Raw genomic sequence first — 26,734 nt, 5'->3', positions numbered from 1 at the left:
AGGCGCTTACCAGGAGGATCTTGTCCCAGTCAAGAGACCCTGCCGTTATTGGATGAAGACTTTCCCAGACAGCCAGGCTAGCAAACAAACCTGGCAGTTTTCGGGGCTGAAAATAGTCAAAGAAAACAGCAGCACAACGACGTGATATTTGACACGAATACATATGCACACTTCTACTGCGTAGTGTACGGACGTAGGCACGCTTCCGTTCCATTGTGATGCGGCCCGGGAGCCTAACCTAACCTCGTCAGGGTAACTCGGCAGCGCTAGCTGTCATATGGACGATATGATCCATGGGTGAGGTGGTGATACCATTGATACCTTGGGATATACATGGGGAGATAGGGTAGGAGTCGCGATAAGAACGTGATGTTGGGGTCCATTGAATATCGGATATCAAATCTCCATGGCAGAGGCTGGGGGGCTCAACACGCATACTGTGTAGGGGGCAACGACAACTGAACCCAATGAACCATTGAAACCTGTTCCTTCACAATCCAGAGACATCTCATCTTCCGGGAATGCGTCCTGTGAGATCTGCAGGGCTAGGGCTATGGATTGGCGGATGAGAGATTGTGGAGGCAAAGAAAGAAACAAGGCAGTTTTATATAAGTATTTCCGAACGGGATCGATGGAAGGCCGGGATCGATGCCATGCCGGTTGGTTTTCTGTATCTGCGTGACTGCATCTGCGCCTGTGAGTGGGTGGCCTGTCGACCATGCAACCTGGCAACCCAACCGGAACCCGTTGTCAGAACCACGCAACGAGGTGCATGCCGGGATGATATCCAAAAGGTCCCATCTGCCCCCCTCTCAGCCCCTCAATGCGAGCAGGAGAGGTGATGAAAAGAGAGGGTCAAGTTACGTAGCCGATATTGCGTTGTCTTTCTCGAGACCAAGTGACCGGAAAGAGGATTCGGTGAGTTGGTTGATCGTTGATCCCAGGACGACAAACAGCAATTCAGCAAAAGAACGATACGATACGTTTGACAACAAAAAACGACGAAACGGAAGTCGGTCGTACAGAGCTCGATCCAAGTTTGCCGTGACACCTCAGCTGTAGGGATGGCGCAAAAAAGTGAACAAGTGGTGCTCAGTCGTTGTGCTCCTACCCGAGACGCCGCCCCCGGTGCCCGGCGGCACTACCTGCCCCATGCCGCAGAGCCAACTGGCAACCACTGGCAAATCGTACAGACCGACGGGTCCGAGCTTTGTTCAGTATTCCCGGCATTCAAGTATCAAGGCGTCTTTATCAAACAACATCCTGCTTCCGACACTTCACCCTGCCAACTGTACAGCTTACTTCCACGCATCCGAGGCCAAACTCTCATGACCGAATGAGATGACCAAGCTCAATGCATACGGAATCCTTCGAAACACCGTCGGAGAGCGTGCCCTTGCCAATGTATATTCCTAGGTCTCAAGTCTTCGAGCTTGAAAACGTGGACAAAGGCTAGATCGGAAGGATCATGAATTGATTATTCCAGTGAACAACACTCATTCCACACCATACGCATTTTACACCACGCCGCTTTTTTCAAGTTCCCTCCCTGTCAAACCCTAGTAGCAACCGCCTCAGCCATCTCAACCGCCTTCACAGCGGCAGTAGTAGCCCTCGGAGGACAAGCCGGAGCCGAAAACGTAGGTCACGGCTTACAATCCGGCACACACCCGCCATACGTCTGTCCACAGCTATCCACGTAGTCCAGGCACACCGTCCTCGTCGAGCAGTTATCCTTCGTCCCGAAGTTGGTAGTGATGGTGATGATTTGGGTGGTCAAGCTCACGCTTTGGGTGATGGTTGGTATGACGGGTGGAACTGTGCCGGTGTAGGTGATGGTTGCGATGGTCTTGGTTATGGTTTTGATGGAGGTTGAGAAGGAGTAGGAGCAGGAGTAGGGCAGGCTGGGGCTTGGGGACGAGTCTCGGGTTTACATTTGTCGTAGCAGCTGGTAGAGTGGTTGAGTGGTGTGTTAGTTCGTTTGGGAAGAGGGAATGGGAGTCGGCAGGTGTCTGTGGAGGAGAAGGGGAAGGAAGCTCACCCTGAGTATATCACGCCGCAGGGGTTGACAGCGTCAAAACACAAAATGTGTGGTGAGTGGCATTCCTCTGGTATGGGCGCTGCGATGGCAAGTCCTCCTCCTAAGAGAAGAAGGAGTAAGGAGGTTGTGGGCAGTTGCATGTTTAGCGCGGCAAACACGGAGATCAAATGTGTGAACTATTTACACGGTTCTACCCTCGAAAACGAGAAGATGCCTAAGACTGTTATACTCTGTTCTTCCCGACGGATTGCTACACCCAAGCTCCAGATACGTTCTCGGTCCGCTTCTGACCTAGTAGGAAGTTCGAGCGCATGATTATCGTTTACCGAGCAGGAGACAATGCGAAGTCTCGGATTCCCTTCTTGAATGCGAGGTCTCGGATTCCCTTCTTGCTAAAAGGCTTTTAAGCGCGCCACCTCATCTACCTGATGCTCACTTCGAGTTTGGTTGTGCCAACTATACCCAAGCTTAAAGGATCTAGGGAAGAGGCACAGTCAAGAATGTTATATATCGATCGACAACGATGCAGCCAAGATCAGAATATCGGTGGTATTCTACGTTCCGTACTTCCTTCAACCCCTCCGGCAAAAGAAAGTTTGCGCTGATTTATCCGGGGCTCACTGACAGACAAGTTACGCAGCCTCCGCAATATAGCATGATGGCAGCCAAGACGGACTAGCAAATGGCTAAGCAAGAACAGGGCACAAAATATGTCAGTGTCTTTACATGTCCAGGAACATTTCCTAAAACGAAAAAGAGGGCGAGTGTCTCCGTATGGCTCACTTAGCAATGGTGGTGACACAAAACTGAGCAAGCACGATTAGGTAGTCAACGTGAGATAAACGAGGACGTATGCCGACTCCCGGGTTACAAACTTGATTGCTTGACGTTTCCGTCGTTCTTTTGACGGACACCGAACTGTCCCTGAGGAAAAAAAAAACACCTCGAACAGTCTAACGCTTCTACCCTGTTTACGCTCTTCCGCTGGTTTCTGTGGATGATCAACCAGAAAAAAGAGGGCAAGAGGACACGTTCATCTATCAGCCATGAACAGCTGGTGGTGTACAGGTTCAGGGCAACCCCTGAGAATCGGATGAGAAATGAAATGTTGAGATGGAACGACTCAGTAGGAGAGGGGTGACGATGAACTGTGGCCAGATCATGGTAATGCCCCCTAATCCGTTTTCTCAAATTCTCGGCATCGTATTAGTTCCCGATGCCGTGCATATTCTAAAGTACCGTGGATGGACCTGAGATTTGACAGGTGTTCACTCTGTGATATCGAGCGGTAAAGGGTACCTACCTAGTTTCCTCGATGTTGCCTTGTGTCTAGAAAAATACACGGTCAGACGCTACATGGAGCACTGCAACGTAGCGGCTCTTCTCCTCGATCGACAAGTGGCGCAGTTGTAGATGAGGAGAATGTTGTGGAATGAAAAGAGGATTGTACTATAAGCGAAAATAAATGGTAGAAATCAAGCCTCATGAATTCTTTTCTGTGGGAGTGGGAAAGGAGATTAATCCATGGAAAGACATCGAAATCGGAACACAGATGAACAACGTGAAAGACTATACAATATTCTTGGCCAACCACCGGCAGCAAAATTTTCATTGCGGCAGTGTTAATATAACCGCAATATTCCAGAACCGATGGAAGCCACTTGTCCCTTCGGGTCTCCCCACGGGAAGTCATGGAAGGACACGGGTTGTGACGTCTGGGTGCAGCTGCTTCATTTTCGACAAAGGACAGCTCTGATGGACCCTCCGTCTCGGAACTCTACATCGGTAAATCTCAGGTGCAGTTGTTCAGCACCACTAGAGACGGCACGTTCACGTGCAAACTCAGAACTGTCAGTTCAACGGGTTTAGACCTCGGAACCTGAGTCACGTTCGATCGAGTTATATGGACTTGGCTTACCATATATAGGGCCCAAGAAGCTGGGCAATGAGTGTATTGACGGATTGTCGTGAGAATATTCCCAGAGAGACAGACATCTTCTACGTACGATAACGCCTCCGAAGTCTTAGTTGCAAAAAAGCGACCAGAAGAACAAAGGTGCAAAAACACAACGTGGACTTACAGCTACCGGGTTCGAACGCGCAGCGTACATGAGAGCCGGGGGAAGGAAAGGAAGGCGGGAGGGCCGACAACCGTGCCCTCTGCGCCAACCTACCAGCTTGCCACGGAAGTAATGACGGGGGAAGTAATACATATACCCTACTACAAGGGCTGGATTGCGGGCTATGCCCAGTTGAAGAGTTGGGATGGAAGACTTGACGGGGCGGGAGGGCCCTTTGGTGTTACTTGCATCTGAATGGGAGGGAGAATGGCAACGGTAGAATTCAAACTACGTCGCCCAGGCTGTTAAATCGTAAATTGCCGTTATTCGGGCAAAATCGCCAAGTGGCCAAGGTGGCTCGACTGCAACACATCACGTCGGAAGTGACGCCGGCGAGCGAAAAGATCGAGATGTAAAAAATGAAGCTATACGTGTCGGCAATTTGGAGTCACAGTAGAGTGGGATGATGTGCCCAAGATGGTGGAGTGACGGAGTGAAGTCACGGAGTTTTGAGCCGCAAAAGTAGGAAAAAGGAAAAAGAAAAGGAAAGATTGACATTGTGAGACACCAAAATGAGATGGCCTGGGGAAATCGTATAAGGTCCAGGGACTGGTCCGCTCCAGATGGGGGAAAATGATGTCTTGGTGATCAAGAAAAGCAAGAAAACACATCACCATACCTACCAGAGACTCAAGTACTCACTTACATATAACCTCAAGATTCCCCATCGACATCTCTTCACCTATCCTTCATAGATATCGCCCTCATCAGCACTCGTCCTTGATCCTACCCCCATTGATCTCAACCACTCAGTCTATTAGGACTCTCAACTACCAACAAATCCATCACAATGAAGTGGCAGACACTCGTCCTCAGCTACCTCGCCTCCACCACCCTCGCGGCTCCAGTATACGTAGAGCCCTCACCTCCCTCTCCCGTCTACACTCTTCGCATCTCCGGGTACGTAACACTATACCTCACACCTCACACCTCACACTTCACCTTCGCTCCCTTCCTCTCATGAACCACCAACCCCAAACTCAGTCCACTCACCTCAAGCTAACACCCCACCTCCCCCCTCCCAGCGGCGGCCCCGACCTAGACACCCACTACCTCAGCGCCTCCGGCTCCGTCATCGGCGTCTTCCCCGACAAAGACAACAATCCCATCAAGTTCTACGCCGTACCTAACAAAGACACCGGGCTCGTCGAGCTGCACAACTGGGCCGGCATTTCTTCCCCAGGCTCCCCCGGCTCGCCTAACACCCCAAAGACCAAAGCTATCGCTTTGGTGGGCAACGCCCGCACGGGGCTGATGGAGCTGACGAGCGTTGAGGACCCGGCGGCCATCGGCTGTGGTGACGGCGATGCCGTGGACTGCGAGTGGACGAGCTTTACGCTTAACCAGGGCGCGCCGACGAGCGAGGGGAAGCCGGCTAATACTGTGAGCTATGCGGGGCCGGGGGGGTGGGTGGCGTTTAGGAGTTCGAAGGTGGAAGGGGGTGGGTGGGTTGTTAGGTGGAAGTATCGTAAGTGGTCCTGAATTGCTTGAGTGTCCCTGTTGGTGTAAAAAGATGTGTAGTTGCTGATGAGAAGATGGGACGAACAGCCCAGGCCACCACCACTCAGGACTTTGTGCCGGTTGATCTTGTGTATGAGCCTATCTTCACTATCGCGGATACAAAGCGGAGTGATGATGGTACGGCACCCGAAAGTTGGAAGTGAGGCCGGAAGCGCCGGTAATTGTCGTAGGAAGTTGCCGCGTTGCTGAAGATCAAGATCCATTTTCCGTTATTCGGTGTGTGCTGTTCTCATTCATATATCCCTATTATCCGATATGTTTTCCAAGTGTTAGCGCCAGGGGGGAATCCGAAAGAGAAGGTGCACCAAAACGGGATGTTTTTGGCTTTGGTTGCAAAAGCAGTTGTTTATTCCCTATTTTTGACGCCCGATTAATTCAACATACACCTCATCCAAAACAGGGCCTCCCGCCAGTGCTTCCAATCTCGCTTGCTCTAGCTATCTGATAGCCCCCCAAAGGATATAGAAAAAGGTATATTTGACAATAAAACCAAATTCGTATTGCTGTTACTGAGACAATAGTAAACTCCAGCCATGCACGAGACAGGGTACAGGTTTGTTACATATACCGTGCCCGGATCTTCCCGGACCATCCGCCGCCATTCTCGCTAGTCAAGCGCAAGCTTCCCGCTACAACCGCGCGGTTCTTCTCTCCTCGACTTATTCTCTTTCCTAATCCGCACAGAGTAAATCGCATTGTCGTAGTTGACGCATTTAAGAGGAAAAGGCAAGCTCCTTCTTGATGTTGGCAATGGCGAGACCGGGGTTGAGACCCTTGGGGCAGGTACGGGTGCAGTTAAGAATGGTGTGGCAGCGGTACAAGCTCATGGAGTTGTTGAGGGCGTCCTTGCGCTGGGCGTGGCGCTCATCACGGGAATCGGCGAGCCAGCGGTAAGACTGGAGGAGGATAGCGGGGCCGAGGTACTCCTCGGAGTTCCACCAGTAGGAGGGGCACGAGGTAGAGCAGCAGGCGCAGAGAATGCACTCGTAGAGACCATCAAGCTTCTTGCGGTCGGCCTTGGACTGACGGTACTCCTTGCCCTATACGTGATGACGTAGGTTAGTATCGGGTCTGCGCGCGCACCTAAGCCTAAGGCTCTCTCAAAGCGTCTCCACTTACATCAGGGGAGGGAGTGTCCCTCTGGAGGTAGGGCTTGATGGACTTGTACTGCTTGTAGAAGAGGGTAAGATCGGGGACGAGATCCTTGACGACGTAGGTGTGAGGAAGAGGGTAGATCTTCATGTCAGCGCTGGTGTCGGTGGGAATGCGGCCTGTATGTTCACGCAAGTAAGCATTCCGTCCGTCCCGAGGGATATATATCTCTGTGGATGCTGCGACATAGACATACACAAGCAGGCGAGGGTGTTGGTGCCGTTGATGTTCATGGCGCAGGAACCGCAGATACCCTCACGGCACGAGCGGCGGAAGGTAAGGGTAGGGTCGAGCTCATTCTTGATGCGGACAAGGGCGTCGAGGACCATGGGACCGGTCTTGTTGAGGTCGAGGGTGTAGCTCTGCAAGCGCGGCTTCTCGGTCGGGGTGTCGGGGTTCCAGCGGTAGATCTGGAAGGTCCTGAGCTTGGGGCTCTCCTCCGAAGAGGCCTGCTGGCTCTGGGTAGCACCGTCGGCGAGGTTGGCCATGCCGCGGGCGGCGACGAAGGGGCGGAAGGCCGGCCGGGAGGCAGCGGCGAAGATACGGGCGGACGAAGAGCGGAGAGCGGCCATTTTGATGGCGATGTGCGATACTGATACTAGACGAGAATGCGGAAAAGCAAGCAAGGGAAGCCGCTTGGCGGATGAGGTGAATGCCAGACTACGTTTATATCAACCGGAACCGGGTTCACAGGCGGAGCGAGTGAGAGATGTAGCAGTGGACGGAGATGCCTTTACTGTGAGTGGGCGTCTCCGGGCGGGTTTGGCTGACCCCCCGGGCCGTCATGACTTTCTTTCAACCGCCTTGTGTTCCCGGAACACCTCGGTATACAACAGCCAATCAGCGCCCACTTATTCTTCAGCGTCCCGACTTCCGACCGTGGGGAATGCCCACTAGCCTTGCTATCTGGACAGCGTCTAACCGTGAACAGCAAATTCCATCCCTGATTGTCGCTGATTATCTGATTTTCCAGAACCACTGATGCTTGGTATCAACCATTACACAACATCCCTGAAGTTCGTTGTGAGGCTGTCGCATTACGTACCTGTTCACATGTGTCAGAGCGTTCGGTGCTGTGAATGTTAGCCGCGTTCACCTTGGCAGTCGTTAAACAGCGCTAGCGCGCTAACATGTCCATTTTCCTACACTGCTAACCCCAACCCTCTTGTACAGCATTCGCAACCCGTAATGTCCATCTGCAGGTGGCCAGGTCCACTTCGCACATCGGATCTCTGACGTGCGTTCCCGTCGTCAGTCTTCCCGCTTGCTTTTTGCCGGCGATTGTTGTTTGTTGATTGCCCGCACGACCACTATCATGGTTTACAGACACCTCTCCTTTCTCTAACCTCTCTCTCGACACAGCGGGCCCACAGGGGCTTCGCAACCAAGCCTACGGCGTATCTACCATTGATCAACCATCTCGTTCCTTGACAACCACCAGGGGCATACCAATCACGACTCTCCATTGCCTGTTCCCCCTGGCCGATTGAAAGAGTTTCCACCACCCCCAACCCCCTCCGCAACCTGGGCAATTGAAGCAATGGCGTCCGTTAGCGCTCTCCGCACGCTGTCGGCCCCATGTCATACAGCCCGCCTGCGGCTGGCGAGGTCCTCGACCCTGACCATCAGCCCTACCTCCAGCAGCGCGTCGTACCTCCTCCTCAGCCATAATAACCATAACCGACCCGCCGTCGACGGCATGCGATATCTGAGCACATTACCTCCGAGAGTGGGACGACGGATTGCCCACCAGCTCATGACGAAAGCTCCATACTCGACGGCCGCCGAGCAGCCTGCCTCCGGATCCGGTACCAAGTTCGTCTACAACATCGCCGCCTCGTACGTCGGCAAGGGCCGCCCCTTCAACCCGTCCACCCACGTCTTCCACTTCAACCCCTACCACCGCGTATCCAAGCCCGGCAAGAAGGCGAAGTCGGCGCGCCCAGAGTCCGGCCAGGATGCCTTCTTCGTTAGCCGTGTAGGGAACAAGCCCGGCGAGGTTGCGCTGGGCGTAGCCGATGGTGTGGGCGGCTGGATGGACAGCGGTGTCGACCCGGCCGACTTTTCGCATGCCTTCTGCGACTATATGGCGGCTGCCGCATACGAGAACGACAAGCAGCCGACCAAGATTGCGGCAGCGGCGGCCAATGGGCCACAGGCGCCTGCTGGTGGTGATGGGAACAACAGTGGCAATGCGCCGTTGACGGCACGCTCGCTGATGCAAAAGGGATACGAGGCCGTTTGTCATGACCCGACTATCAAGGCGGGTGGCAGTACGGCTGTAGTTGGCCTGTTGGATGAGAGCGGCACGATGGAGGTTGCGAACCTTGGCGACAGTGGCTTCGTAATACTCAGGCTCAACGGCGTGCACACCGCCAGCGAACCCCAGACACACGCATTCAACACTCCCTTTCAGCTCAGCGTGGTCCCGCCTAGCATGTTGCTCCGCGCTGCGACCTTTGGCGGGGGACTGCTTATCGATCAGCCCCGCGACGCCGATGTGACCCGCCACAAGCTGAAGCATGGAGACGTTGTCATCTTTGGAAGTGATGGTCTTTGGGACAATCTGTTCAACCAGGACATTCTCCGTCTGGTGAGCAGCACAATGCAGAAGCTCGGCGCATGGAAGGGCACCGACGCTGGGGTCCAGGTCGCCGAGGACCTGACTCCCTTCACCAAGCTCGACAGCGACGACAAGCCCATTTTCACGCTGCAGAGCTTCATTGCCACGCATATTGTCAGTGCTGCCAAGTCGGCGAGCATGAATGCGAAGTTGGACGGCCCGTTCGCCAAGGAGGTCAAGAAGTACTACCCCCAGGACGCGTGGCACGGCGGCAAGGAGGACGATATCTGTGTGGTCGTGGTACTTGTTTCTGAGGAACCGGCGGACATGGCGGCGCCGAAGCCACGCCTCTAGAATGGAGGAAGTTTAGGGAATACAGGACACCATAAGAATTCTTTGCGCAAAGCGACATAGAAGGGGTTAAACAAATATCTTTTTACTGGCGGCATCGTCGAGGATGGAGAGCGCATTGTATTCTGAAACCGAAACCACCACTTTAGGGATCTTACATATTGCATATTACACGATTTTCTGCATATCATATCCTCAACCACGCAAACATACCTTTAGGGAGCATTACCAGCGGCGTTCATATGTTGTTTCCATCGACGGTTCTTTGTCTTTGTCTTAGACAGAATGTTTGGTATCAAAACACAGAAGCGAAAAAAGAGTTGGCATCGGAGCGACGAAAGCATTTGGGTATTACCAGATATGGAGAATTGAAATAGGAAGAGGTTAAATTGACTTGATATGATCTGATATTAACGGCGTCTCGACACCTCTTACCAAAGTTCATATTCCGCGCTCAACCTACGCGTACCAAGTGCCTCATCATTCCGCCGAACCTTTATCACCCGCCTCATCATCATCACCCTCAAAACTTACCCGATCGAACCCATCCCCAAGGCAGCAGCCGTCCCAATCCCGTGTCATCCCCACAAGGCTGAAATTGAATATCCCGTTGATGCCCCCTCTCTTGTTCGCCCTAAGCCTTTGACGGTTGTTTCAACCGCTCGCTGCCCTGCCGAAAAAAAAATCCGGTCACCTCCCCCCTTTCCTTCGGCTTCCTCCTCCCTTCCTCCCTTCCATGGAAAACGCAAAAAAAGATCATCACCGTCGGAGTGTACCGTTCGTACCGTGTTCATCATAACCTGGATTGTATCCGGATTCTAGACTCATCATCCCGAACTCCAACCTCGGCAGAAGGAAGATCACCTCAACGGTCAAAAGACCACGGGCCCAAAGCCACATGCCGTGGACCATAACAGGGCAACCCGCAGGACTTAAAAAATCACAGGACTCGGAGCTTGCTGCATGACACCGACGGCACCGCAAAATCGTAGCAACAGAGGAATGAGGCAACCAATGTTTGCTAAGTAACTCACCTACCTACCCCTTTCTCTGCCCTCTCTGACTTCTCTGCCCTTTCCATGAATCGGTAGGGCCGAGATTGAACAGATTACAGATCACGGATCACGGCAACACGGGTACTTGGCACTACCGTCTGCGGTACGTACGCATGCAGCTATCCGTCTGGCCGTTGAGAGTTTTGGTACCATGTCCATCCATCCATGTTTGCCCTGTGTTGCCTGACTGCCATTTGCGACCCCAGATCCTAACCCATTGTCCTGGTGCTTGGTACCACCAAGCTAAAATGTCAAACATCCAAACAAACCCCGTCTCTGTGACGTCTTTCATGCCGGCACTGGTCGTGTGGGGACAGGTCCCTCCATCGTCTCCCTGCATTTTTGGGTAAACGATCAAAGAAAACGAATCTGGGAAACCTGGAGAAATCTGGGGTATGTGGGTTGTTTGTGGATGAAACATGTACGTAAGTTGATCAGCTGGGGAATGTGAATGTAACTGGGCACATGGTGAGGCCACAAAACCAACAATAACACCAAAGGGAGATCAACGGCTGTGTTTGGAGAAACTTGTGGTTCAAATTGCTCACACGCTGGGATAGTTACCCAGAGCCCATCGATGGAAATTCATCCACAAGAGTGAGACTCATCAGTGATAAGCCTGATAGTAGAAATTATGCACATTAAGCAGCTTCATTATCCATCATCGGGGGTATTATAGTCCATAGCCACACTTTTGCCGCAATAGCTCTCCTCCCGTTCGTATCCATCCTTTCATTAAGCCATCACAAAGAGCCCAAATTTTCCCACAGTAAAACACCAAGCCAACTCCAAGAACAGGATTATCCCCAAATTCAAAAGCGGACTTCGGAGACTATTCAGTCGTTTGGAGCGTGCTGAGGCGTCGAAGCTCAATTATGAACATGTTGCTCCGTCAAGAAAGAAGAAATTATGTACGAGAACCACATCGCAAAGTGTTGTGGCTTTCTTCGATTACATAATCGTAAGCTTCTTAGTTAAAGAAGACGAGGGCGGCGACGGTTCCGAGGATGAGCGCTAGAGGAGAAGCGAAACGCTCAGCATTGTTGGTGTTGGGGGGCATGCTGGTAGGGGCAGAACCGGTAGAAGTAGCGGCACGGGTGCTGGTGGTGGTGGCAGCAGCGGAAGAAGCTAATAATGATTGTTTGCATGAGTATATGTTATAAGTTATATAGTGAGGATGATCGTATCACGACATGTAACTTACCGGCAGAGGTGGCAGTGCTGCTAGCATCAGTGCTGGAGGCAGCGGAGCTGGACTCAATGGTGCTCGACTCAACAGTGGAGGAGACCATGGTAGAGACCGTAGAGGTGCTGGTCTTGGTGACGGTGCTCAGGGTGCTAGCAGCGCTGCTGGTGGCCTCGGCACTGCCAACGTAGGGAAAGCGGACACTGTAGTTTTCGTCCGCCTTAGAGTCACCATCGGCAATCTTGAAGGCATAAGTGCCGGAAGGAACATCCTCAGGAGTCCAGGTGTACGAGTCACCAGTAACACCGGCTTTTACTTTGTCAGCACATCGCGCCCCCTTCGAGAGATGTTATGAGGTTCAAAACTTACAAGCAATAGTCTTGAAGGGAGTCATATGGTCCGCATCAGGGCCAGTCATCAAGGTGAGGGTGACGGGACCAGTGGCATTCTTCCACTCAAGGGTATAATCGACGCCCTCCTGGATGTTGAAATCAGTGTTGGTGAGGGCGGGCTTAGCGAGAGCATAAGCCACGAAGGCGCTAACGGCAGCGAGAGAGAACTTCATTTTGACAATGTTGACGAGGGATTACGGCCGAATCGAGTAGTATGAGACTGTTGACGGGAGAGAAATGACGAGCAACTGAAGTGGAAGAAAAAGACGCGGTCAGTCGGGGTGCTCATGATATAAACTTGTGACAGCGGCCCCCAGCCTCCCAAGCGGATCACATCTCGTTCCGGGTCTCCTCCGCCTTTCGCCCTTCACCTGGGGACCACAGACATCCTGGGAGCAGCCGTGGACGCGCGGAAATCGGTGGAGCGGTGGACGGTGGATTGTGTGGATCGGCGACCGGGCCACTAGTCTGGGGGTTGAGTATGGGGATGTTCGCGTACGTACCCGATGGAGATTACTAGAATACTCTGAGTGTTGTGAGTGTGGTGAAGAGCTTTCGATTATGGATGAAGCGGTAGTGAGTGTGGAAAGGAGAGGAATTAAATTAGGTGGACGATATAAGTAGCGATTGTACTGGTTTGAAAGGGTCAGGTCAGGAGACGAGAGGGACGGTGTAGGTTGACGCTTCGAAAAGTCTGGAAAGAAGGGAACGAGGCAGAACACTGGAAGTGACAAGTCCAGCAACGGGCAGGGGGGAAGGCAGGTCAATTAAAAAGAATGGCACAATCCAGTCCAAAGTGGCAGGCACCCTCGAAGCAACCGCCTCCAGTCGCTCGCCAAATCCCAAAACGTCGTGAAGCTGGGGAAGCCGCTGAAGCAACTCTTGACAAATGCGCGCCGCGCGCACCAATCAGAAGCATTCAGGCAAAAATCAAATGGTCTTAGCAGGGGTCTCGATGGGACGCTCCAGGCACCCCTTCTCAGTTCTCACTTCTGCAACTCGCCAACTCCCTGGGGTCGCTTTCCATGAACTGCTGAATTCATTGCAGGGCCTCGCTTGCCCAATCCGGTGAAATGGCTCTTAGTTTCGTCTCCATCTCCGCGTCTTCTGATCAACATTTGCTCGGAGATGGCTGTTGAAGAGTTGTTGCCGTATGAGTCGCGCTTGTCGAGATATCATTCAGTTGCATGTGGATGCAAGCAATGACGCAGTGTCCTGGGAGCACAAAGATCCCATACTGTAAATCCCATCAACCCGTAGATCTCCCGCCAGGCACATCATCACGCCTCCTCCTCCTCCCAAGTCAGGAATGCGATGAGGTCAAAAGGCAGAGACATGTTACAGTTCAAACCTCGGCGTGGCGCACTTTGTTCACGATGCTCCAAGGCTCCTCGTGATGTTGAGGGTCCCTTTGCCCCGCCAACGGTTGTATGCTTGTTGGATCGCAAAAGTGCAACACCATTCAACACCACTGCCACCTTGTGCTGACATGAAAACAGCGACCGGTCTCGTGTATTTCTTTTGGTCGCAAAACCAGCAACGACATGGTAAGAATGTTTCGTGAGGTTTTGGATTGTGTATGATTCTTCGAGATCGAACAATGAAGCCGTGGCATCCGCATCATGTTTGCCTTCGTCGTCCCGTCAGTTCCGTCAACCATCAATGCTGGGTGCGATCATGCAGCATCGCTGTTTCTGCGTTGTGCCAACGTGCATGTGTGGGGTTCTCATTTCGCGAAACCAGGGGTTTCCATTGGCTGGATTGCATTTCCCGTACCAAGAACTGCCGCCAAGAACTGGAGATGCACGGTTCTGAGTTCTGACTCTGCAGCATTTCGGACAATGCTTGGCCTGCAGTCTGCTTGGGCCGACGTCTACCCTTCCACCCCTTTTTACCTTACCAGTCATCCAGTCTCTGAGGATATGTATATATAGCCATGGGCGGAACGGACTGGAAGGAATGGAGTATTAGAAGATATCGACATTGTTATATTCAGCAGCCCTCTTCCTTGGTCCCTCACTGCAGGTGAGATCCCGTCCCCCTCATGAGCGCACTGACCAGTAAAAGCTGGTGAAATACAGTCCAATGCTGGTTTGTTTGTTAGCTCTGTACCCCGTGTAAGACACATGCCAACCCATCCTGGACGCCGCAATGGTACTTTTAAAATGCATAAATCATAGTCAAAAACAGATTATCAGTATCTGATTTGACATATTCATGCTAATTTTAAACCCCTATTATCGAAGAAAACACATCAACTTGTTGTTGAGACGCCTGGACAAGTTAACCAGAGGTCTCGAGCTAACAAAAAAACCAGTATCGGACTGTATTTAGGCGAAACGTGTGTGTCTCTCGGTTCACACAAGTCACATCACAACCAACAACCAGGATCGACACTCGCTTGATGCAAACGTTATTACGCAAAGATCTGGGCAATCAGCAACACTTACCACTTCATCGGGATCCTATCTCAGGTGATCCTCAACTTCAAGGGGCGAGGCGCGCAAAGTCATACCGTGCTGTCTGGCTAAGGAAGAAACTGTGCAAAAGGTCGCAGACAACCGCCATCAGAAAGTCGAAGCCCATGATTGGGCGAACAATGGATGGCTTCTTGTGCCACTTGAGCTTGCTTGTCTTGTGAATTGACCACTCATATATCCGGCAGCCCGGGTGTTCAGCTCTCTGGTTCCACCAAGATTGGTGTTTGGTCAGAGCTCGATGGGCGTCTGCACTGATAATGAGAGAATCAAATTGTTCCAATCGTTGGGCCGAATATTAAATAGTCTTGGCAACACTGCCACATCTTGTAAATGATGCATCCGCCGCATAACATTCGCAGATTTTCGGGTCCAAAGGCTTCAGGAGGCGATATCCATGAAGGGGAATGGACAGACTGGACTGCGAGCATGACGAGCCTGACCAGCAAATGGTATTACACTTTTTGTATGCCATCGTGGCGACTTTATTTTTTCGGTCATAGATCACTGCTGTCAACGGGTGTAAACGGGCTGTAGGGAAGGTGGGAACTTGGTGGGAAACGATTCCATTGTGATATCAGGACCAACTGTGTCGTCGAAGCGGATAACGGAACTTGACCACAGTCAGCCTCATAAGCTCCGATCATCTGGGTGCAGCAATGTCGAATAAGATAATGACAGACCATTGGACGTCGTTTATGCAATGATTACCGACGTTACACCCACTCATGCAGCAGTCTGGCACATCTGGTTGCCATTTGCCTTACTTCCATCTTGTCCGCCTAGATGTCGTAAACAGCCAGGCCAAGTCTCGTGGGCATAAATTTGTTTCAGGAATCGAGGCAGAGTCAAAGTAAACAGCGTCGCACTGCCTACAGACGGGGTTGTCCATGTCGCCGCATGTTTGACAGGTACGTAGGTGGTCCGAAACAAAGCTAGGAGACCGTACATCCGAACTCGTGGAACTTGGATGAAACCCAGCGTCGTGCTGCAGGAAGGAGTCAGTTGATCGTTGGGACATGCATAACTGTTGAAGCCCAATCAAAACAACGCGTCGATGGGTTTTTGTCTCTGCGGGGACGATGTGTGACGGGAATCTTTAACCAGATGGCTTTATCCTAAACCAACCCTCAGGAGAGGAAACACCGCACAACTCCACGCCGGACACCCTCAGCCTCCTCGCGCAAAGGCTCGACCAAAGCACCAAGTCCTCTCATCCGGTCGACAAAGTCGTCCAACGATCCTCCGACGCCAAAGTACATCTTCTTTGCGCCCACAATAGAGGAAGCATGGCCACTTGGACGCTCCTTGCGCTCTCGCTCCAGGATCAAAAGCAGCGTGGCCGCAAAGCTCTCGAGGGCAAATGGCGAGTAAATGGTCTCTGCGCCGATGACCAGTGTCTGGACACTTCCTGTGGGGTTTGAGGGAATACCAGAGCTGTAAAGAAGGTCGATAAACTCTGGGGACCATCCACCCGATAGGAAAGAAAGCGTGATTTGGTTGGAGGTAAGGAACTCCTTGAAGGCTTCGACCACTTCGGGGAGCAGTTCGACTTCGTCCTCCAGCGAAAAGGCATCCGCAAGGACAGGAGTGCTTTCTCGCTGAAAGAGCGCCCAAGCGAGGAGAAAGTTGGGCAGAGTGACGAGATAGAGAACTGATGGGTTATAATCAGCCAGTACAAGCGTAAGCGGCTGCTTCTCTCCAGACTTTCTCTCGTTCATTGCCCACTGAAAGAGCGCGAGGGACGGCAGGGCAGTGCCGCAGCCCAGCTGAAAAGCAATCTGTCAGCAACAACAAAGCATCAAGAAAATAGCCAAGAAAGAAGGGACGCGTACCTCCATCAGCACACAAGGATCGCGATTGAGTATCGTGGGAGCGTTTTCGGAGGCGAGCACCTTGACCAAGTCGACGCTGCTTTCCCAGCTCTTGAAGCCACCCTCGTAGATACCCGTCTTGACATCGTGCTCCCCCAGGCCGGGCTCCGTCTCGGAGATATTTGAGCCATCATCCTCAGCCATGAGCTGCACCCGAACATCCCACAACTCTCGACGCGGGATCTGAATGGTCTTGCCCTCTTCTAGCTCGACATCTAGTAGGCTGTAGGCGATCTTGGAGGGCAACCTCGATAGCATGTGATCGATATCATGGTGGGTTGGTGGCAGCAGAGGCTTTCCCTGGACGGGAAAAGCACTGGCACTTGTCGCCGCTGACGGTGTCGGAGGGGCTACGCTGTTGACCTGAGAGGTTGGTTGCCCGTCGTCCTCGATGTCGTCTCCCGCAAAACCGAAAGAAAATCCAGGCGCCATGTTTCCACTTGCGTTGGGTTGACCGTATACCGTGCCTCTTAAACCCCCGCTTTTTTTGCGCTTTGCTTCTTCCCTCGTAAAAGTAAAATGGAACTAGGCCGCTATTGAGACCGAGGTTTTCTCGCTGTAAGTCTAGAACGTTAGTCTTAATGTGAGGGAGCCGGTTGAGGTTACCGATGCTAAACAATCCATGTTTATCTTGTCGTCGTCTTTTAGGGTTGTGATCAAGGGTTGGGTATGGGAACTGTAGATCGGGCCGTGGACAGCTGGGATCGGTTGCCCCACCATGTTTCAGGGGACCCTAACAGGCACTTTACGGGGAAAGTGGAGTGGTATGTGCCCTGTCCGACATGATGGGTTCGCCGTTGGCGTTCAACCTCGAGGACTGACCACTGACCATTGACCATTCATCATCTCTCATGCAACCCCTCGGGTGCTCTCCTGACATCGTTCGCCTGCACGGAAAAACATCGCTTGCGACAATCGAGATGGTGAGATGCTGCTGTCACTGTCAACAGGTTCGAGTTTCGGGGATTTTACCAGGCGACGATCCCCATTCGGCGCGCCCCGGCGACGTTGTTGAATCGACGAGAACCCGCCGCTGTGGTTGGACCAAATACGACATATGAGCACACTCCAGTCCTCGCTCTCCATAACCTCCGCCGCCATCAGCACTTGGCTAGAAGGATCAAAGGCCTGGACATGGACCTACATGATACATTGCTTTTCACACTTTGTAAACCGCTCTTCCATTGGACTGCCGAGGCCTCGGTCAACTCTCGAGCTCCGTTTGCCGTTCTCTACCCATCCAACTTCACTGTGTGGCCCTTCTGTGTGCAATGGTTCCGATGGCATATGTGCGTTGCTTGATCCATGGCACCCGGCTTGGGATGCTGGCTCAATGAGGAGGGATGCCACGGACGGGATGGCTTTTGCGGCTTGACGGCCGAACCATGTTGCCCGCCCGTGGAGCTCCGTAAACCAGCCAACTGCCCGCGTATCAGGACAAACAGGACCGAGAGTTGGCACCCACCTACTGATTCAATATCAGAAAGACAAGGGACAATGAAAGCCAGGACGGGCTTCATCAGCTTCCCAGCAGGCGCCTCCATTGTTGCCATCCAAACTTCTCGCGGCTTGTCAGTGGACATTAAAAGCGCTTTGGGGTTTCGAAACCGGGTCGCAGCCTCCTTCAACACCCAACCTCGAGGTTTCGTATCGGCACTCGTGGCTCCCTTTAAAGTCGCCACTATTGTTTGCTAAAGGTTGCAATCCGATCCATGCTAGATCAAGCATATTTACCGACGCCTTGATTCACCTAATTCTCCGAGGGTGGACGTCTTCACTCCTTCCTACAAATACCCGGCTTGCTCTCGGCCTCATTTATGTGCTACTTATCTCCTTGTCTCTTATTATTCGAGATCTCCTGATATTGCAGGACCACATCAGGCACATCCACTTCTTCACTCTTCAAGATGGTCATCAACACATCTGGGCCTGAATTGCCCATCCGCACCCACGATCTGCCAACCCCAGCCCTTTCGCAGAATGGCTCCCTCGAAGAGAGTTATACGGTTCGAGAAGAGCCTCTTGGCACGATCAAGCATCTCCGGATCGTCGGCATCGGTGCCGGTGCAAGCGGGCTGAACATGATCCGTACCCTCCGCTTAAATCTTACGGACTACGACTTCGTCATCTACGAAAAGAACCAAGATGTGGGCGGGACCTGGTTCGAGAACCGATATCCTGGCTGCCGATGTGATATCCCAAGTCACAACTACCAGTTCTCGTGGAAGCCAAAGCATGACTGGACCAACTTCCATGCCTCAGCTGACGAGATTGGTGGTTATCTTCGCCAAGTATGCGACGAGGAGCATATGCGGGACTCGATCAAGACCTCGCACCGTGTGGAATTTGCGCAATGGGACGAAGAGAAAGCACGCTGGGACCTGATGGTACAGGATTTGACGACAGGCGAGTCGATCAATGACTATGCCGACTTTCTGTTGGATGGAACAGGTATCTTGAAGTGAGTGACACTCCCAAATACCCATGACATGTATTACGGTGTCAAATAGCTGACGGTTCTGCTCTACAGCAACTGGAAATGGCCCGATGTTGAGGACCTTATGGCTTTCGATGGAGACCTAGTACATACCGCCAACTGGCCAGAGGACTTTGACGCTGCAGGGAAAGTAGTGGCTGTCATCGGCAATGGTTCGACGGGAATCCAGGTTGTGCCGGAACTGCAGAAGAGTAAGCATTTCCTCTGTTACTTTGCCGAACAAGCTAGGCTAACGTTTTATCAGAGGCAGAGAAGTTGTACCATCTCTTCAGAACGCCCACTTGGGTCACTCCGCCACGGATAATGGCTTGGAAGATGATAGGCCAGTCCAAGGAACTCTTGCAGATACTCGGCGAGATCGGGATCGATGACCAAGAGAACTTCTCCCAGGAGACGATAGAGAGGTTCAAGTCCGACCCCGAGTTCTATCGCCGTTTTGTAAAGGCTGTTGAGAAGGAAGTCAACAACGCTTTCCCAATGGTAAGACACTCCCGGCTTTTCAGTAACCGTGGGGCTGTTGCTAAAACAATTACCGTTAGGTTGTGACAGGAAGCCCGGTACAAGCCATTGCTCAGCAAATGACAAAGCAATACATGACCATGATGCTTGGAGGGAACAAGGAGCTTTGCGAAGCAATGATTCCCGACTTTCCACTAGGGACGAGGCGATTAACCCCTGGTCAAGACTACCTGAAGGCACTCACCAAGGAGAATGTCGAGGTTCGAAGAGGCGGGATCAGACGCTTTGTTCCCGAGGGTATTCAACTGGAATCTGGCGAAGTGATCAAGGTCGACGCAATCATTTGCGCCACCGGCTTCAACACATCTTTCTGCCCGCGGTTTCCCATCGTCGGACGCAACGGAAACCTGCAGAAGAAGTTCAGAGACGAGGTTCCCAAGTCTTATATGTCTTGCGCCATTGCTGACATGCCCAACTACTTTGGTAAGCCAGGCTCGTCCACCTCTTTAGCATCAAACAGATTATGCTGACTTGTAATGTGCCAGTCTTCCTAGGACCTAACGCCCCCATCGGCCACGGCAGTGTCTTCACCCTAACCGAGCACATCGCAAAGTACATCACCCGAATCATCAAGAAATGCCAGACGGAGTGCATCAAGGCCATCTGTCCTTCCCAGGATGCGATCGACGACTACTTCGAGCATATCGCGGCTTTCATGCCTCGTACAACGTGGGGCGCAGAGGGCCGGTCATGGTTCAAAAATGGGCAGGAGAGCGGACCGGTCACGGCGCTGCATCCGGGAAGCCGCATCCACTTCTTCCACATGCTGGAGAACTTCCGGGGCGAGGACTGGGATTATGTCTACGACGGGCCGAAGAGAAACCGGTTCTACTACCTTGGGAATGGGTTCTCAACAAAGGAGAAGGGAGATACGACGTGGTATCTTGACAATCCGGACTCAAAGTTGTAAATGGGTGAAGGAAGCATCGGACAGGGACGTGCGAACGGGTTGGGCATAGGGAAGGACCAAAAGGCACGGCACAGTTTAGCAACAAAGGAGCAGAGGCAGACCGTGCAAAAAACATATCATTCACGCACGTCACTTTTTCAAGGGCGGCAGCTAACTCAAAGCTCTTGCCAACAAGGTGTAAAAAGGGGTGAAATGGACAAAGTAACCGATGTTGGTGTAAACTAAGAGACCAACCGTTGTGGCTCTTATAGCGGGCGCTTACTAACCGTGAAGACAGCGTGCAACCCTTTGATTTGTAACAACTTTCGATGCCGCATGATAACGTGTTGTAAACTTATTTCACCCATGCGCCTATTCTATACATGTGTCTTGATAAATATGAATATAGTGGCCATCCATCTCAGTGTTCAAGTGTAGTAGTGATGGGTCAGGTGCAATCAGGGGTGTTGCGAGCAGTGTGCACGGTCTACGACACACTGTGTACCTGCACTTACCATTCGAGCGGTGAAACTTCAAGCCCCATCGCCATGTCCCACAAGTACAAGACAGTGCAAACATTATCTCAACAACCGCTAATGACCTCACCCTCCATCTGGGCTCCACGCTCCAGCAACATCACCGGGCCCAAACCCCCAACATCAAAAAGGCCACCTTCAACTTGTGGTCAAATCATAATTCGTCAAGATACACATTGTTTTTCTCCTTGCGCGAGTGTTAGGCACATCTTGTCTTTTACACTCATCAACAGGTGACTTTCCCATTTAAGGAATCTTTACGGCGAACATTCGACGACAAATCATCCTGGTTGCTTACGACTTTCGATATCGACTGTCGACAATTTGAACGACACTCCTCAGCAACCTAACAGAGGAGACGACAGATCAAGCACAGACATTTGGCTTCGAAGTCATCAGCAGCACACTACCGTATCTTCAAAAGGCAAAGCAGGGTGTGGATGAAGGCAATCTATCCAAACATCCTATGACGGAAGCCTCTACAGCTCACGCCATGAGTGAGCTTCAAAAGAAGTGGGCAAAAGCGAGGCTCGGCAGTCAGGCGTTGGGGCAGCCACCAGCAGAGATACCGACCGCAACGACGATGCCGGAGTTCAACGAGGCGGACGAAGACAAAGAAATGGCGGGGCCCAGTCCAGGCGGATTTCCCTTCGACGACGACTCCTCATCAGCGTCCTCTGTTTCATCGACAGGAACTGTGATCCCTTCTCCGGGGAGGGCTCTATTTGCGCGACCACAGGGGTAAATCGGGTCTCATATTCATCAATCAATAGGTATCTAACGCTAACATCACTATCAGATTCGCCAGTCGGTCCATGGACCCTATCCCCTGGACAACTTACTTTGAACGAGAACTCTTCCTCAAGGAGGAAGCTGGATCCGACGGTGGCAGTGGCAGCAGCAACAGCAGCAACAAGCCAGTAATAATAACCCACCACGCCTACCTCACCTCCCCAGTCGGCAAAGGTCCCCTCTTCGTCACCCACCACGGTGCCGGTTCCTCCGGCCTCTCCTTCGCCGTCCTCAGCTCCGAGATCCGCAAACGTCTACCCAACGCCGGCATCCTCTCCCTCGACGCGCGCGGCCATGGCTCAACAACCATCACCACCCCTTCCTCAGCTCCAGGAGAAGGAGGAGAAACCACAGAACAAGCACCACCACCACTAGACCTGAGCCTCTCCACCCTCGCCACCGACCTCTTCACTGTCATCCAACTCACCCGCGCCGCCATGCACTGGCCCGACCTGCCACCCATCATTCTCGTAGGCCACTCTCTCGGCGGCGCCGTCGTCACCGAGCTCGCCAAATCCTACCGTCTCGGCCCCTCCCTTCTCGGCTACGCCGTGCTAGACGTAGTCGAAGGCTCCGCCATGGACGCTTTACAAAGTATGCAAACCTACCTCTCCACGCGTCCCCAAGGGTTCGCCACTTTGAAGGACGGCATCGAGTGGCACGTGCGATCGCGAACAATCCGGAATTCAACGTCAGCCAGGACGAGCGTACCGGGCTTGTTGGCGCCCGTGGAGGAGCTGCAAAGGCAGCAATTGCATCAGCCGAGGGGCGTGGCGGGGACGGAGGGGACGGCGAAGCCGTGGCGGTGGAAGACGGACTTGGCGGCTACGCAGCCGTTCTGGGAGGATTGGTTTGTGGGGCTGAGCAAGAAGTTTTTGGAGGCGAGGGGGGGCAAGATGTTGTTGCTTGCGGGAACGGATCGGTTGGATACTGAGTTGACTATTGGGCAGATGCAAGGTATGTTCTGTTCTGTCTGTTTCTGGGAGTATTCAACACGGGGCTGCTTTCTTTGAGTTCGTTATGACTGACTAACTCGGAATTTTGTGTTCAGGTAAATACGCTTTGCAAGTATTTCCCGAAGCAGGACACTTCATTCACGAGGACCTGCCGGAAAAGACGGCGATTGCACTTGTGGACTTTCATCGGCGCAATGATAGGAGTCAACTGGTACTCCCAGCCAAGGTATCGGATTTGTTAGCTCAGGGGAAGAGAGTGTAATTAAGCCTCTAACGGTTACGGAACGGGAAATGGTGTTTAATCCACCTGGCTAGGTGTTAATCATCACGCATCGAATCACGATGACACTAGACGATTTAAGAGGCACAGAGGGTATATAGATCGTGTTGGTGGATTCACAATGTCGACTTGCCCGACGTTTAGTCATGTACCAATCCCAAACATACACTAATGAAAGCAAATGGGCATCATCTTCAGCTTCAAGCTCTTTAAGTGATAAGCGGCTTCTGACCGAGACTTCATCTGCTAAACTCCTGCAAACTATCAAGCCTCAAAGCTCATCCCTAATCGGGTTGTTCACCACGGGTTCTTCCCACATCCGCTTCTTGGGATTCCTTTGTACCACTTCCTCCTCCTCCTCTTCTCCCTTCTCTCCCTGCTCCCCAGTAAAGATTCTCTCCTGACCAATCCAGCCTTGCTCCAGCTCTGGATCTTCGACCACGACCTTCTGGGCATCATCCTTCTCATCCTCCAAAGGCGGCAAGTTCTCCTCAATGATCCTCCCAACCTTTTCCACCATCGATTCCGGGTCCACATCATTATCATTATCCCTCTTCTTCGCTTTCCCACCGCCACCACCGCCGCCAACTTCAACCTGAACCGTAGGAACAGCCCCCTCCTCCGCCATCCCCACCACACTCCTTCCTCCCTTCCCATTCTCATCCCCAACCAAAACCTCCATCCTCGCCCCCCCTCCTGCTCCAGTCTCCACCCCACCATGACCATGGTGCGTCGTCGAAACATCATAAGCAACCCTCCCGCCCTTCCAAACCATTTTCAACGGCAACCACAAAACCCACCAAAGCGGTCCATACAACCACCGTCTAAACACCAACCACCCCAGCGTGCACAGCAGCATGTACAGGCTCGTCCGCAAATACCACGTATCGCTCTTCTGGCTCTGCAGCAGCGTGCTCACCAAGTCCCGCGAGCGTGACAAGAGGGAATCGATCCCCTCGTAGCTGCGCTGCAGTTCCTTTAAAGCAGCGGTGCTTTCCGCGAGGGTTTGGGATGCGAAGGCCGACTTGGCTACTTCCGAGGCGATCAGGGCGTGCGTGCGCCGCAGGGCGTCGGTGACGGTGGAGGAGGCGGAGACGACTTCGGAGTCGTGGGAAGGGGGTAAAGTGGTTTGGTGCTGCTTGCGGCGGCGGTTGCCGAAGAGGGCTTGGCGGGGGTCGAGAGGAGGTTGGGATGGATCGGAAGAAGCGGCGGCGGCGGAAGAGGTTGGAAGAGGGGGTGGGGTGGTTGAGGTTGGTTGAGGAGCACCGCCGGCGGCGGCAGCGGACGACACGGGTGTTGAGGTGCCGGATTCGCCGCGGTATGATGATGCGGCGGCGAGGTTGGCGGCGACGGCGACGTAGGAGGCTAGGAGGAGTTGGCGCTCGAGGCGCTGGGCGGTTTCGAGGTTGCGGCGCGCGGCGAGTTGGGCTTTGCGGAACGAGGTTCGGCAGCTTTTGAGAGGGGGTATTTATGTTAGTGGTCTTTCGTTCATCTCTTCGAAAAAGAGAGCGAGGTTGGTATCTTGGAAAAAGAGAAAACTTACCTCTTCAGCTCAACAGCCAAGCGCTGCGCGCCCTCCTTTAACCTCGTCTTCTTGTGTTCTGCCTCACTCCCTGGGCGGCCGGAGCGCAAGTCGATGATCTCCTCCTGCAGCAACTCCAGATCCTCCTCCTCCTCGCGCAAGACCTGGCTGATTTCGGCACTCAAATCGGCGGCCTCATTGTTGGTGTTTCCATCGGCGCCAGTGTTGGCGAGACTGCTGATGCTGTTGCTGAGAGGAACGGAACCGGGCTCGAATTTGAGTGTGGCGAGACGCTCGATGAGCTCCTTTAGCTGGCCGGTCGTCTCCTGGAGGGCCGTGAGCCGCTCTTGGAGCGTTTCGAATGATGACATTAGTGATTATCGTATTGCGTCGGTGTTGTATCTGTAGGGTGTTGACTAGGTAGGCGTTGAAAATGGTGGATGTAAGTGGAAACTTGGCCTGAAAGGAGAGCACTGTAGCGATTGTTCAATTGGAGCTCTCGGGGGCTGTTGCAACGTCATTCGGAAGTTCTTTGAAACGGATCACATGCGGAATGCGGAAACGGAGAATTAGCTGATCTAAACGGGGACTTTGGGGTTGAAGTACACTGCTGTTGCGCTCAAGGAAAGAATAAAAAAGACTCATACACGAGTGATATATACACACGATACAAGAAGATGGAAATTTGTTTTTCTTTAATTCTGATTCTAATATGTATAGTATCCATAGGTAAACTGGATGTGAAGATGAAATAAAGCTTCACGCCGCCGTTTAATCCCAACTATCAACCAATCACAGCCTGTCGCTCACACGTTGCGCGCACCGTCCCGCCTTTTCCGTTTTCCAGAACACCCCTCCCGGCCCCCGGCGCAATTGGTACGTACCTCCAGTAATTTTTGATCGCATCCCCCACACTGCCGGCCGGCGCCAGGCACGAAGACCGAACCGAAGTCCAAATCGCGACACAAGCTCCCCCGTCCGATCCTCCACAGACCCCGTTCCGTCTCCCGTCTCCCGCGTCTCCGTCCCCGTCCGGTGCAAGTCCGTCGCAAAGTCGCAGTCAGGGCCTCGTGCTTCTTCCTACCCTTTCCGAACCCAAGCCCAACACCACCTCACCACCACCGACAGCGACTCGCCCAACATGCTCACCCGCTTCATCACCGACGTATCAACGCGCTTCAACCCTTTCTCGGCCAAGGCCAAGGCCGCTCGGCTCTTCCTCTCCTTCCTCCCTCCCAACGCCCGCTCCAATGGCATGAACATCACCACCCAGCTTCTGCCGCGGAATTCCACCGAGACTCCTCTGCTCTATGTCAAGTTCAGTACGTTTTCCATGTCTCTTCTTGTCTCTTGTTTCTCTGTCACATACACCCACCCACCCATTGGACCGCCGTTGCAGTGGTCTCGCAATCTTCATCATTCCGCGACTGGAAGGCATTTAGGTTGTTACCTCTAATAAATAAAGCCGTAGTCTAACAACGTATTTTAAACAGAGGACGGCAAGGAAATGAACCTCGACGTTGAGAACCTGGGCATCAAGAGCATTGTCGAGGAGGTCGATCGCCACTCTCGTATTCTCCAGAAGCAGGCCGATTTGAACGACGGTTAAACGACTTTCATCTAGTTCTCTTCGAAACCCAACGATTTCGAGAACGGCTTGTCGGGTTGAGCCGCCAATCGAACTTTGCGGGAAGAAACGAAGGAGACTTGTCTCGGAAAAGGGGAAAAGCGACAGGGAGAGTGAGGAGGGTTCCTCTTGTCTTGATACCCAGAGTGTTTGGCTTTGGTCCTGTGGTACCCAGACGACTATTGCAGGGGGGAGAAACGGAAGTGCTGGATACCTGGAAGCGCTTCAAGTACCTGGGGAACGACCAGTGAGCCTCGGGCCGGATACCTGACGGCCTCTCCGAGAGATCTGTAAGATCACCTTACCAGCCAAAACAACAAAAAGATATAAAGCTGTATTTGTACTGGGGAAGAGGCTACAAGTGTACACAAAAAGCATTGGGAG

At 52.7% G+C, this 26,734-nt stretch overlaps 11 protein-coding genes across 11 annotated transcripts; 5 read left to right on the top strand and 6 right to left on the bottom strand.

Moving 5' to 3' along the window:
• Positions 1-1,552: 1,552 nt before the first annotated feature.
• B0H65DRAFT_585317 (uncharacterized protein) lies at positions 1,553-2,304 on the bottom strand (the record flags this gene model as incomplete). Its single annotated transcript, XM_062830918.1, has 3 exons — positions 2,042-2,304; positions 1,680-1,904; positions 1,553-1,613 (listed from the first exon to the last, which is right to left on the bottom strand). The coding sequence occupies exons 1-3, from the start codon at positions 2,179-2,181 to the stop codon at positions 1,553-1,555; spliced, it is 426 nt and encodes a 141-aa protein (XP_062687070.1). The 5' UTR covers positions 2,182-2,304.
• Positions 2,305-4,951: 2,647 nt separating this feature from the next.
• B0H65DRAFT_417269 (uncharacterized protein) lies at positions 4,952-5,825 on the top strand (the record flags this gene model as incomplete). Its single annotated transcript, XM_062824081.1, has 3 exons — positions 4,952-5,061; positions 5,187-5,629; positions 5,710-5,825. The coding sequence occupies 3 exons, from the start codon at positions 4,952-4,954 to the stop codon at positions 5,823-5,825; spliced, it is 669 nt and encodes a 222-aa protein (XP_062687069.1).
• A 182-nt stretch (positions 5,826-6,007) lies between these two features.
• Positions 6,008-7,587, bottom strand: B0H65DRAFT_452764 (alpha-helical ferredoxin). Its single transcript, XM_062826117.1, has 3 exons — positions 7,031-7,587; positions 6,802-6,953; positions 6,008-6,722 (listed from the first exon to the last, which is right to left on the bottom strand). The coding sequence occupies exons 1-3, from the start codon at positions 7,404-7,406 to the stop codon at positions 6,396-6,398; spliced, it is 855 nt and encodes a 284-aa protein (XP_062687068.1). The 5' UTR covers positions 7,407-7,587; the 3' UTR covers positions 6,008-6,395.
• A 322-nt stretch (positions 7,588-7,909) lies between these two features.
• On the top strand, positions 7,910-10,187 carry B0H65DRAFT_452761 (protein serine/threonine phosphatase 2C). The gene has a single exon (XM_062826116.1). The coding sequence runs from the start codon at positions 8,375-8,377 to the stop codon at positions 9,749-9,751; it is 1,377 nt and encodes a 458-aa protein (XP_062687067.1). The 5' UTR covers positions 7,910-8,374; the 3' UTR covers positions 9,752-10,187.
• Positions 10,188-11,498: 1,311 nt separating this feature from the next.
• On the bottom strand, positions 11,499-13,039 carry B0H65DRAFT_55342 (uncharacterized protein). The gene is made up of 4 exons (XM_062829959.1): positions 12,885-13,039; positions 12,359-12,629; positions 12,008-12,298; positions 11,499-11,931 (listed from the first exon to the last, which is right to left on the bottom strand). Exons 2-4 carry the CDS (start codon positions 12,552-12,554, stop codon positions 11,774-11,776), a joined length of 645 nt encoding a protein of 214 aa, XP_062687066.1. The 5' UTR covers positions 12,555-12,629; positions 12,885-13,039; the 3' UTR covers positions 11,499-11,773.
• Positions 13,040-15,508: 2,469 nt separating this feature from the next.
• On the bottom strand, positions 15,509-17,164 carry B0H65DRAFT_564558 (uncharacterized protein; the record flags this gene model as incomplete). The annotated part of the gene is made up of 2 exons (XM_062830258.1): positions 15,509-16,639; positions 16,694-17,164. 2 exons carry the CDS (start codon positions 17,162-17,164, stop codon positions 15,989-15,991), a joined length of 1,122 nt encoding a protein of 373 aa, XP_062687065.1. The 3' UTR covers positions 15,509-15,988.
• Positions 17,165-17,388: 224 nt separating this feature from the next.
• Positions 17,389-18,276, bottom strand: B0H65DRAFT_438901 (uncharacterized protein; the record flags this gene model as incomplete). Its single annotated transcript, XM_062825390.1, has 3 exons — positions 17,389-17,475; positions 17,705-17,872; positions 18,202-18,276. The coding sequence occupies 3 exons, from the start codon at positions 18,274-18,276 to the stop codon at positions 17,389-17,391; spliced, it is 330 nt and encodes a 109-aa protein (XP_062687064.1).
• A 363-nt stretch (positions 18,277-18,639) lies between these two features.
• On the top strand, positions 18,640-20,937 carry B0H65DRAFT_516834 (uncharacterized protein; the record flags this gene model as incomplete). Its single annotated transcript, XM_062828671.1, has 5 exons — positions 18,640-19,193; positions 19,263-19,420; positions 19,474-19,709; positions 19,769-20,171; positions 20,234-20,937. The coding sequence occupies 5 exons, from the start codon at positions 18,640-18,642 to the stop codon at positions 20,656-20,658; spliced, it is 1,776 nt and encodes a 591-aa protein (XP_062687063.1). The 3' UTR covers positions 20,659-20,937.
• Positions 20,938-21,237: 300 nt separating this feature from the next.
• B0H65DRAFT_485884 (protein phosphatase methylesterase) lies at positions 21,238-23,388 on the top strand. The gene is made up of 3 exons (XM_062827687.1): positions 21,238-21,914; positions 21,973-22,922; positions 23,017-23,388. The coding sequence occupies exons 1-3, from the start codon at positions 21,640-21,642 to the stop codon at positions 23,181-23,183; spliced, it is 1,392 nt and encodes a 463-aa protein (XP_062687062.1). The 5' UTR covers positions 21,238-21,639; the 3' UTR covers positions 23,184-23,388.
• Position 23,389: 1 nt separating this feature from the next.
• Positions 23,390-25,182, bottom strand: B0H65DRAFT_452742 (Sec20-domain-containing protein). The gene is made up of 2 exons (XM_062826115.1): positions 24,745-25,182; positions 23,390-24,652 (listed from the first exon to the last, which is right to left on the bottom strand). Exons 1-2 carry the CDS (start codon positions 25,092-25,094, stop codon positions 23,473-23,475), a joined length of 1,530 nt encoding a protein of 509 aa, XP_062687061.1. The 5' UTR covers positions 25,095-25,182; the 3' UTR covers positions 23,390-23,472.
• Positions 25,183-25,864: 682 nt separating this feature from the next.
• Positions 25,865-26,332, top strand: B0H65DRAFT_544924 (putative ribosomal protein YmL44, mitochondrial; the record flags this gene model as incomplete). The annotated part of the gene is made up of 2 exons (XM_062829335.1): positions 25,865-26,045; positions 26,217-26,332. The coding sequence occupies 2 exons, from the start codon at positions 25,865-25,867 to the stop codon at positions 26,330-26,332; spliced, it is 297 nt and encodes a 98-aa protein (XP_062687060.1).
• Positions 26,333-26,734: the final 402 nt, after the last annotated feature.

Source organism: Neurospora tetraspora (assembly GCF_033439725.1).
Source record: "Neurospora tetraspora strain CBS 560.94 chromosome Unknown B0H65scaffold_1, whole genome shotgun sequence".
In the NCBI taxonomy this organism is placed as follows: Eukaryota; Fungi; Ascomycota; class Sordariomycetes; order Sordariales; family Sordariaceae; genus Neurospora; species Neurospora tetraspora.
This window is presented reverse-complemented; position numbering and strand designations above follow the sequence as displayed.